General features: G+C 37.9%; 1 protein-coding gene and 1 long non-coding RNA gene across 2 annotated transcripts in view; one reads left to right on the plus strand and one right to left on the minus strand.

The window, feature by feature from the left end:
* The window catches only part of zgc:114181 (uncharacterized protein LOC619255 homolog), a 30,160-nt gene extending 27,061 nt beyond the window's left edge, over positions 1-3,099 (plus strand). The window contains exons 11-12 of the mRNA XM_017434398.3: positions 1,689-1,836; positions 2,827-3,099. Coding sequence (XP_017289887.1) covers positions 1,689-1,836; positions 2,827-2,905 — 227 coding nt within the window. The 3' untranslated portion in view covers positions 2,906-3,099. The remainder of the gene's footprint in view (positions 1-1,688; positions 1,837-2,826) is intronic.
* A 4,054-nt stretch (positions 3,100-7,153) lies between these two features.
* LOC119616712 overlaps positions 7,154-11,903 on the minus strand; it is a 42,471-nt gene continuing 37,721 nt past the window's right edge. Inside the window, exons 2-3 of the long non-coding RNA XR_005232693.1 lie at positions 11,371-11,535; positions 7,154-8,380 (exon numbers count right to left, since the gene is read on the minus strand). This is a non-coding gene — a long non-coding RNA (uncharacterized LOC119616712). The remainder of the gene's footprint in view (positions 8,381-11,370; positions 11,536-11,903) is intronic.

Consider the following 11,903-nt stretch of genomic DNA (forward strand, 5'->3'; position numbering starts at 1 on the left):
CTGGCTAAAAAAAAAGTACAAATCAGCAAACCAATTTGATTAAAATGATCTCAAATTAGTTTGTCAGACAGAGGAAGAGCCAAGACCACAGTCCACGTGGTGCTTTTCTCAGCAACAAATGCATGAAGCCATCAAGTCAACCATAGCCTTCAACCAGGGTTAGATTGTTTTTTTTATATATCTCGATGGTTCTTCCTGAATCAGTCCAATTACCAAAACTGTTTGGAGTGAGGAGTCAAAGGCAAGATAATGGCTGGTGCAGGTCAGTCAGTGGGATATAAACATCAATTTAATCTTTAAATGATGTTGTGACAGAAATGGTTTGTCCTTTGCCAGTTGTCTTAAAAGAGAAAATCTGGACTTGACCACTGATTTAACCTAAACGTCGAGCTTAAGGGCACAGTTCATCTTCACACCCAGATTTGTTGCTGTGTGAGGCAGATGTTGTGTTAAAGGACCCAGATCAGCACGGACTTTGGAAGCACCTGGAAACCAAAGTATTAAATACTTTTACGATTTCAAAGGAATTTTGATTTCAATCTAAACCTTTCTATGTAGTATTATTGAATAATTGTTTAAACAATGTAATGTCTTTTTTCTTTTTAATCTTTTTGTCAAATGTTTTTAGTACTTCAGCCATGTCAACCCATGTTTGGGATTACAATAGAAACAGCAACATATGTTTTGCTGTGAAATAGATAACTTTATAAAAAGAAAAAGATGAAATTTGCAAAGTGCCAGTTTCAAATCAGACACAAATGAGAAACTTCAACATCTACCGTATTTTCTGCACTATAGTGCGCACTGGACTGTAAGATGCATCGTCGTGCACCTCCCAATTTTTGTAACTTCGCACGGACCACACGCACCATGCTCCATTTAAAATTGACGATTTCAGTGCTCTAGCGGAGCTGGTTCGCCTGTATCAGCATTTATATGATCCCTGTATGAGAGATCACAAAGATAATCAAACGGCTCTAAACTCACAGAAGAACACTGCACCGATGTAAGCATCAAGTATAAACGCCTCCACTGCTCGCTCAGGTCCACGCGGAATATAACTGAGCCCTAAGGCTGCAAGCGGTGCAGCTTTGTAGTTTACCAAAGTCATACTAAAACATCATGACTTCTTACATTTATAAGGCGCTGTCATGACGAGTGGCGATGACGGAGAGGAACCCAGAGCGCAGACTCATTGTAACGAAAATAAACTACTTTATTAAACTAATGAAACAAACGAAAACAAAAAGCTGATGTGGCAGCAAACAAACAAAAACTAAATTTAAATACATAAACGGAACCAAACTCAAAAGACTAGAACCAGAGACACAGAACGAGGACAACAAACATCTAACAAACATCAATGGATCAGCGAGGTATGGGAAGAGTGACCAGGTTTTTAACACTGAGGATAACGAGGTGAGTGGGAACAGGTGGAATGATTACTGAGTCGGGACAGGTGTAGATGGGCGTGGCTGACAGACAAGTGAATGACTGGGGGAGAGGGAAAATTAACATGAACATGAGACAAAACAAAAAGCAAATCCAACCAAATAACACAATAGAAACAAAAGGCTTGAAGGCTTTTAATTGCGCCTTATAGTCCGGAAAATACGGTGAGTAGAGTTTCTGCAAAACACCAGAGTTTGTTTGTTTCTTTTAAGTATAAAATATCTGCTTTTTTTTAGTTTTCAACATGGATCCTGATTTAATCCGTGAAGGTGGAACCATCCCCATTGCCAGAACCTTCCAGGATGTGACAGGGAAAAGCATCATTATGTTGCCCATTGGAGGCTTTGATGATGGACTGCACTCCCAGAATGAGAAAATGAGCAGGTTTGAGCTCACTGGCTTTATACTTAATATTCTTAACACTTATTAATTTTACATTTTGAAGCTATACCAGGAAAACCATATTAAAGCGGTTTTGGTTTAGAAAAAAAAGAGTTGTAATAACTGAAACAAAAACAGAAAACGGTATGGTAACTTATTTTCTTCATCATATGCTTGATCTGGTTCTGACATATGACAAAGAACAAACTGTTAACAGTGTGCCCATCCAAACCTCTTTTATCAGACCAATTTTTTTTAGCAACATTTGAAATAACCCTGACTGCACCACAGCTAACAGAAATTATAGATGTTTATCAGAGAACATTATGCTGGTGTAGATTCTCAGTCATCAGGCCATGGTAAATTCAAAAAAGGTTAAAACCAAAAACAACTGGACTTCTATTCTGTAGTTGAAGACGTTTCGCTTCTCATCCGAGGAGCTTTCTCAGTTCAGAAATAGAACTCTCAACTCCACACTCTCTATTTCTGAATTGAGAAAGCTCCTCGGATGACTCTTTATTTCCTGCTTTTAAACTCAGAAAAGACAGAGGTTATGGTTTTTGGACCTGAGCATCTTAAGAACAAACTTTGCCACCTTTCACTCTCTCTGGATGGCATTAATTTGGCCTCCAGTTATATTGTAAGGAAACCAACCTGGTGTTAATTATTACCAGGATTTGTCATTTGGCTCCACATAAAAAAGTGTTATAATAAACATTATTTTCTACTTACTGAAATTCAAAACATTCTGTCTCAAAAGGAAATGATCCATCAAAACTGATGCATTTATCACTTCTGAGCTGCATTTCTGTAAGTCTTTATCAGGATGTCAAAAAAAAAATTCAATAAGAAGTCATCAGTTGATCCAAAATGCAACAGAGTTTTGATTTATTCCTTCAATTCTTAGTTATTGCTCAATTTTTATAGCTTGACCAATAATTTGACCAAGAGCTTTATTATTTTGTTCATTGCCCATTTTTTTTCTTTTCACAGATACAACTACATTGAGGGAACCAAGTTATTCATTGCCTACCTGAATGAAGTGTCCAAAATTGAGAAAGTTACTGTGTGATGCAGTATATAAAGACACAATTACACTATCTATCTATCTATCTATCTATCTATCTATCTATCTATCTATCTATCTATCCATCCATCCATCCATCCATCCATCCATCCATTTCTGGTTAAAGTCTATGCAATGTCAGGCATTACTGTTATTACTGTTACTGTGCTTGTTGGTCATGTAATAAAAAATGTATAATGAACAAATGAGAATTAGTTTTTTCAGAACAAAAGTAAAAACGTTTTGAGTGTTAATAGTGACAAAAATGCACAAAATGTTCCATTTAGTCATTGATTTATCACCTAAACACTGATGGATGATTTATTTTTGCTCATTTCAAAGAAAATAATATCTCTAGAATTACAGAAGCTGTACAGATGGAATTTCAGTCACCAGCAGTTGATTTATATATGACCTGATTCCAAATATTGTCAGATATTAGAACATTCTGCCTAAAACTAATTCATCCCCAGGCAAACACATTCTTCAGTATTGCTCAATATGAAAGCAGTAAAATGTGTTAAGTGATTTAAACGAGAATGAGTCTAGTAAAAGGAACTTTATTGTTACTTATTTATTCACAGCATTCTCCCAACATTACTGCTTTAGTGGAAACATTACCACTATTAAAGGTCTGGCGTTCCATGAAGGAATGTATATCGCCCGCCACTTTTCATGCCAGAGTTTAAACTAAGCATCTTATGATGAGAGGTGATAAGGACAAAATAAAAAAATCCCAAAACCCTGAAACACCTGGTCTTTGACCTCTCCACAGGTCAGGAAGATGCACGGAGAAAGAGAGTCAAAAACAGACAAGAGTCCATCTTAAAGCCTAAACACATTTATTCACTTTCAGCGCTGAAAGGGAGATGCTTACCGAGATTCAGAGCACTCAGCCTACGTCTGAAGCTAACTTCCTGTTCTCCAGTTTATATGTCTATGAAGTGGTATTTTTCCGTCTGCCTCGTGAAGTTGGGCTGCTTCCTGGATTCTATGACGCCATCTCATCACGTGCTCTCTGCAACCTATCATTCATCCTGTACATTTCTCTTCTAGGCTCTGAAACTTCATGGTCTTATATTTTATATAACTTCACAGAGGGAGGGAATTGTAGTTGTTTTGGTCAAACCTAGCAAATTATGTGATTTCACGAGATATTGTGAGATATAGCCCAATCTGTTAGCACTCAGAGTATGTGTTATGAATGACATTCAGCTACTACTACACCAACCTTTAACTCAATACCTAAAATTGTCTGAGTTATGGACATTTTTGTTCTGGCTAAGGTTGATTATCTGTGACGGCCATCTTAAATTTGGTTGATTCCAGAAGTTAACGAGATATAAATATATAGCTTATGATTACTTTCTGAAGGATTCAATAAAATTAGTTCAGTGCTTTTTGAAATATTTTAATAACAAATAGGTAAAGTCAGACATGTACACATACTGTTCTCCTTTTAGTGGCTGGTCAGCCGAGCTGTCTAACCTTAGGAAACACAAAAACGGCTCAAGCTCTTACAGATATTGAGGTCAAATCTGGTGTGGTAATAATTGAAAGGCCAATAGATACTTTTACCGTTACTCAATGTGTAAGATTTTTGGCATTACCTGTTGGAGTAAACCCTGTCTAACTGTTAGCAAAATATCTTGTGGACCACTTGACAAATTTTATCACAACTCTCACAAATCAATTGTTGGATGTACATCAATAATGAGGAGTCAATCCAATTCAAGATTACCACTACAGTATTCAACATTAACCATCACAAAAGTCAGTCAGTTTTATAGATATTGAGCTAATGGTTGATGTGGTATTAGCTGAGAGTCATTCACAGCACATATTTGGAGCGCTATAAAATCTTAACGTTATTTTCAAGGTTTGACCAAAATGGCTTCAAATCCCTCATTTTTCAACATAAGAAAGTCTAAAACACTGGGATGAAAAGTGGCGAGCGATAAACATTCCTTCAAGAGATGTTAGCCTGATTTGTCAAGCTGTTTAGGTGCAAAATGTAGAATACAAATCAACCCATTACAGCCTTTTCAGGCTTTTGTCAGCGCCACACTGATTTTCCTTATAAACTTCTCATATTTCAGTCATCATCAAATGGTTGAAGAACCCAATTCAAAATCTAATCCATCAATAAAAACAGGTGTGATTAATGTACAGTATCAACACAAGATTTAGCTAAACAGTTAAACCCAATTACATTTCTCTTTGGCTGATAATGTTACTCTACAAACATCTGAAAACTGTTTCTCAACAGTTTAAATCTGTTTTATTGATATGCCTCAACATTAAATAACATCTAACTGAACTTTATAGAAAAAGTAAAACTAATTCAAAAACTTAGTTCAATTGAAAAAGTTATCAACATTTTGGTCAAACCTTGTAAATGATGTTATTTAATTCAATTAAATTTGATTTATTTATATAGGGTCAAGTCACAACAAACGTCTTCTCAGGGCACTGTACAAAAACATTCACATACATTATAAAAAGCCAAATAGTAAAAGTTAACTATCTGATGAAGCCAGCAGATTGTGTTGAATCTTCACTTTGTCACAGTCTCCCATCCTGAGCAGCACATTGGCGACAGTGGAAAGGAAAAACTCCCTTTAAACAGGAAGAAACCTCCAGCAGAACCAGAACCAGGCTCAGGACGAGCAGCCATCTGCTTCGACCTGCTGGGGTTAGAGGACAGGATAGAGACACAGACAAATATAGATTGACTGGTCCAGGTTTAGTTTCTACTGGAAGAAAGACAAAGAAAATCATTTTACTGGTATAAATAATTACAGTAGAGCAAGTACAGACAGCAGCAGAGAGAGGAAATGTGGTCAGTTTGTCCTCCAGCAGTTTAAGCCTATAGTAACATAACTAAGGGGTAGCTTAAGAAACCAAAGCCAACCTGAACTATAGGATTGATCAAAAAGGAAAGTCTTAAGCCTAGTCTTAAAAGTAGACAGAAAATACACGTTAGTTCCACAAGAGAGGAGCCTGAGAACTGAAAGCTCTGCCTTCTGTTCTACTTTTAGAAACTCAAGGAACCACAAGTGAACCTGCAGTCTGAGAGTGAAGTGCTCTGTTAGGAAAATATGGAACAATCTTATTGTCTCATGTAATATCTCACAAGAAGCGAGTGTTCAGAGTTGTGTTGACAATGACTCTCAGCTACATCAAAATTTAGCTCAACATCTGTAAAATTGACTGAGTTATAGGCATTTATTTTCTTGGTCAGTTTGATTAACTATGATGGCCATCTTGAGATGGGTTAAATCCAAATGTGAATGACTTGTTGATGTACATTCAGTGAATTATTTCTTAGAGTTGCATCAAAATCAATGTGGTCATAAGATATTTTGCTAACACTACAGACAAACACAGATGTCCCACACACACACACCTTTAGTGATGGGTGATAATTAACATCCAGTTCAATTTGTTTCAATTCAGCCATGCTTGGTGTAGATTCTCACTGTAGGCAGCATGTTAGTGCTTCTCATGTGGTACATTTAGAATGTGAGGTAACGGTTATGCTTTCATATTTACAGAAAAGAACAATCTTAATTGAAATAATGTAAATGTTTTGAGTTTGAACATTTGTAGCTCACAGCTTTTCACTCTGTTATGCAGCAGTTTTTCTTCTTTACTTACCGCAGCAGGATCTTCCACAAGGTTACTCCAATAAACCTAACAGGGTTGGTGGATTTTCAGTGAGTGTTACTGCTCGGACAGAAAACATCAGCTAAATGGAAAAAAAAAAAAAAAACATGGCAAAACTGAGCCGGTATAATTCCTGTAGATTGAAGTACGTTGCTCTCCTTGCCTGGTCTATCAGTTTAGATGGACATCCTGTCAGGAACGGTGGTGACGGAGACAAACCCTGAGCGCAGACTCAAAGTAATGCAAAAATAAACTAATTTATTAACTAAAGAAAAACAACAGCTGACATGGCAGCAAACAAGGACAGAACAAAAACCAGAAAACACGGCAGGACAAGACATCAGGGAACCAAGGCACAGAGATAGCAACAAATGACAAACACAGACAATGAACCAGCGACTAGTGGGAGAAATGACCGGGTATTTGAGTACTGAGGATAACGAGGTGAGTGGGAACAGGTGGAGTGATTACAGAGTCGGGACAGGTGTAGATGGGCGTGGTTAACAGACAAGTGAGTGACTGGGGAAGGGTGAAATGAAACATGAACATGAGACAAAACAAAAAGCAAATACAACAGAATCGAAACAAAACAAAAACCCAAACCAAAGAATAAAAATAAAACATAAACAAAACCCATAGAAAAACCAAATCACCACACATCCATGTCTTGGTAGGTTTGCAGTTGTGCCATCCTCTTTGTTTTCAGATGGATTAAACAGAGCTCTGTGAGATGATCAAAACTTGGGATATTGTTTTATAACTTCACCCTGTTTTAAACGCCCCAACAACTGTATTCCTGATGTGTTTGACATTTTCCTTCATCTTCACAATGCTGTTTGATCACTAATGTTCTGTAACAAACCTCTGAGGCCTTCACAGAACAGCAAAGCACAGGGTCAGCAGCCCCCAGGATTCAGTGTAAAACACTATGATGAATGGAAAACACTTCTTCTCCATTCATCAGAAGGATTCAGGCCTTTTTTTGTTCAGTGTTACACTGAGTACAGACAGTACATACAGAAGGGTGTTGTAAAATATTTTAAAATATTGTTTTTACACTTGGAACACACAATAACAAATATATTTTATTTTCCCCACAGAAATAATGTACACACTGTACATCCCAATCAACACAAAGTTGCACATACAATGGTCTACATACATACAACAGAAAAAATTACTGTATACAGTTACAGTAAAAGCAAACTCTGCTGCATCCTCTCTTCTGTTTCAGACTGGCATCAGCACCTCGTCCACATCACAAGCAATGTTTTCCCTGACCAAGCAGCAGTGAAATATCGTCTAACATGGAGAATCCAGCCATGAAAAGCATCAACTGCTGCCTGTTGCCCTTTGATACTGAAGCTCTGGTTGCTGGTTGTAAAACGGTGTGACAGGTGTTTGCCCATGTGATGAGTCAGTGTGCACAGTAGGACAACTAACTTAGAATTCGGAGTGACAGTGTGTTCCTTGTGAAAACAAGAGATTTTCTTCATGAAAATTGTGCAAAATGCAGAAAATTGTGTGTAGTGTTTTGAATAAAGTGTGTTTTAGAACTACAGTTTCTGAAGCAGGAATTGTGGTTTCAGTTTTGCAGAATTGGTTCAGTGGGTTGGTGCATGAGTTACATGTTGTGGTCAGTGTGTCTCAAGTACCAGTGTTTGTGTGTGAACAATCAAGAAAAACTGTAATTGCCCCAAGGTGTGAGTGAGAGAGTGAATGGTTATTTGTCTCTGTGTCCCTGAGATGGACTGAAGACCTGTCCAGGGTGTTCCCTGCCTCCTCCATAATGACTGCTGGCTCCCCTGTGACCTGGAAATGAGAGAGTTGGGAAAAAAATGGATAGATTGAACTCAAAACTGAACACAAGTTTTTCATGACGTGAGCAGACAAGTTATCAGCTCAGAAAACACAGGTGGCACATCTGTATCCATCTACAATGAACAGAAACATACAGAGAGGAGGAAGAGTTAGTTTGAGAGGTGGAGAATGAGGAGGAAGGGGGAAGACCAAGAACAATCATAATGGATCAAATGTGCAGTACAGGGCTTTTCATTTAGGGTTTTTTCTTTTCTTTTTTTGACAAAATATCTTTATTGAAATCTTTACAATTTTCACAAGCCTTAAGTTATTCAAGTGAGACCTTGTTTTTAAGTCCATGAGTTTGCCTTCCACTATTTAGCTTGTAGATTAGCCACCTCATCCTCCACGGTGGCAATACGCTCCTCATTCATTATAATCTTTCTGTTAGGGAGCAGGGGTTTGGGTTCTCTCTTTCTCCACTAGAGGGAGCCATGGAGCCACATTCAGAGGACGGGTCTTCCACTGATTGCTCTCACCTGAGCCACATTCCCACTCACCAACCCACAGGATAAGAGGACGGGACTGCCAGTCATTCGATGCTGGAGTGTTAACCTTTATGGTACTCTAACCATCCTTCCTAGAAGTCTCTTGTCTCCCTGAGTAATCGACTCAGCCGTACTTTTACACTAACCAGTTTGTCTGCTACCAGGTACTCCTTGTGATCTACATGCCATCCGTTCAGATTCCACGTTGCCTTCTGGGTTCTCAGCATTCATCGTCTGATTCATGCTTCCTCTTCCATGACTGGTAGCCGCTACCTCCGCTTATCAGGCCCTTGCTGCGAAGATCTGTCCGCCCTCCAACCCTCACCATCTATCGGCTTCCTGTGACTCCAACAAGGCCAAATTGCTCCTCTGTACTCTCTGACGCAAGCCCCTCAAACTCCACTCACTTCTCCTTGGCGGACCAACAACTCTTCCTTCCTCTGTAAGTCATCCATCTACCAAACCTTTCCAAGTTTTACAAATACTCACCATCTCCGTTTCCGTTTCAGTGATCCAGTCTCCCTTCACCATTTCCCAGTTTCTCATGACAGGAACTCTTACATTTATCATTTGTACAATAAAACTTAAATTCTGATTTCTTCTGCTTTGAGATTTTCTGCATGTGGACCAAATACATTTCTAAAACCATGACACTTTCATCTCCTTTTTCAGATCTTGTAATGTCATCATATCACCAATACCAACTCATTTCCTAATGACTCCAGGGCGGTCAGTATTTGATTAGATTTACTGTTTTCTGACTCTTGCCCCTCCTTACATAGCCATGTTTTTATTAGCTTTGCAAGCTTCTCCACAGAGGTTGTGGTCGAACAGCTTAGTTTGTTTGGATGCCTCACTTTTTCCTTTATGTGCTTTAGTCGAGTATTGAAAAAAGGTATTGTCCCTTTTTTCTTGCATAAATTTTATGTAAACTGTAGTTGTTTTTTTTTTTTTTTCCATATTCCAAGAGCAAAAGCGGCGCAAGATTCAGCACGTCTTTCTATGTGGTCCCCATACGCTGAAGTCTAGGGTCTTCTTTTACTGTATACCAGTGCTGAATCATTTTGAATAGTCTTTTTTTTTTTTTTTTTTTTTTTTTTTTTTTTTTTTTGGTAACATTTCATTTTAACTACATGCCCTGAATACTGTCTCCATGGTGAATATATATTGTGTGTGTGTGTCTGATCCAAACACATTGTTTGGTTTGGAACACGGGATGACTGATTTTGAGGTGAATGGTTGAATTTTAAAGAAAAGTCTGGAGTTTTGTGAATGAATGATGATTTTGAGAAAATGGGTGGTTTCATGAAATGCGTTTCAACAATTGGGGGGGGGTTTAACCACAGATTATATCCTCATTTGCAAAGCATCATGGGAAGAACCTTGTTTTTTTAAATCAAGCTTTATTTATCACAAGTGGAAAATGCAAGTTTACAGAAATTTCACTGCATAAATAAGAACATCATTACAGTCCTTTTGGGTTTTAACGGAAAATAGACATAACTAAGTATAGTGTGTGTACAAATAAAAGCTTACACCAGCACACCAAATTTTGAGCAGCAGTTCTAACAGCTTTACTGTTCCAGGATGTAGATAATGTTCTAAAATAGATTAGAATTTTCCTTTCAGATAAGTAGAAAGAAGGTTCAGTTTTTAGCACTTTGCATTTATGAATCTAGAAGTTGGTTAACACTACAAGATTTCAAACTTTCTATTCTTCTATTTTCTGTATTGTGTAAACCATAAAATCCCATCTTTAAAACTGAGCACAGAGCACACATACAAAAGCTTTGCCACAGTTTACAGGTATGTTCACAGGACCAAAGTGAGGGATAGTCTCTGGTTACAACAAAGGGCATTCTGTGTCATTATCCTTTTAAAACTCTATAAAAGCTTATTTGAGTAAGTAACAGGATGAACCTCACGTGTTGATTCTTTTCCTGTGGTCTTTTGAAAAGTTGGTGCTTTTAAATGGCAAAAATGTTACATGACAATATAATTGTGTTTAAATCAGATAAATGCATTTAGTGCTTTGCAGAAAGAGTGAAGCTGACATTGTGCAAATCTGGGCTGGTGTTGTGCCACTTCAGTGGAAGGTTTTGCTAACTGTGGAAATATATTTTAGTGTACAAGCAAGAAAGAAAGCTCCCACGATGGGAGAGAACTCTAACATGTCCCAGCAGGAGATGGTGGGGAGGAACCCTGGCGTTGTGAAAAAGCCGAGTCTGACACCTCAGCGGCCTGATTCACAACACCAGCTGACCCTCCCCACCCACACACATCTACCACAGTGATGTGATACAACGCAGAGAACTCATCTCCGGTGACAGAACCAGGTCACAGACCAAACAACAGCAAGGAATCATGTTGCTTTTATTTCAATCATTTAGACCACGAACACACACATGCAACATTATACACACAGAGGAAAAACATAGTTATTTTCCCACAAACCTTAAAATAACTATCTGAAGCTGTTGCTGAGGTGGCAAACATCACTAAAGGCAGAGGACATGCAGTACAGACTACATCCACAGGAGGGCAGTTTCCTCAATGTGTTTGTCTTTCAATCTCATCTTGATCATCTGATGCCAAATTGGTCACAAATCAAAATTTAACCTGCAGAAAAGACAAAAAACAAAACAAAAACAATTAATTTAAATTGGAACAGTTATTATGCCATCTGAAAGTAATAATAATTAAAAACAGCCATAAAAAAACTAAATAAGAACAAGAAACAGCAGGAATTAAAAGTGGCTGTCTGTTACTAAATTATGTACCACTTGTACAAATTTTAATGAAACTCTCAGTAAGTTGTTAGTGGATGTACATCAACAAACTGACATTTAGGATGACTGCCACATCCAACTGACCTTAAAAAACACTAAAACATCTCCAAATCAGCCAGTTTTACAGATATAGATCTAAAGTGTGGTGTGGTAGTAGCTAAAACTGATCCCCAACTATTGAATCAAGACTATTGAACC

This window comes from Kryptolebias marmoratus, linkage group LG23 (genome assembly GCF_001649575.2).
Source record: "Kryptolebias marmoratus isolate JLee-2015 linkage group LG23, ASM164957v2, whole genome shotgun sequence".
NCBI classification, from domain to species: Eukaryota; Metazoa; Chordata; class Actinopteri; order Cyprinodontiformes; family Rivulidae; genus Kryptolebias; species Kryptolebias marmoratus.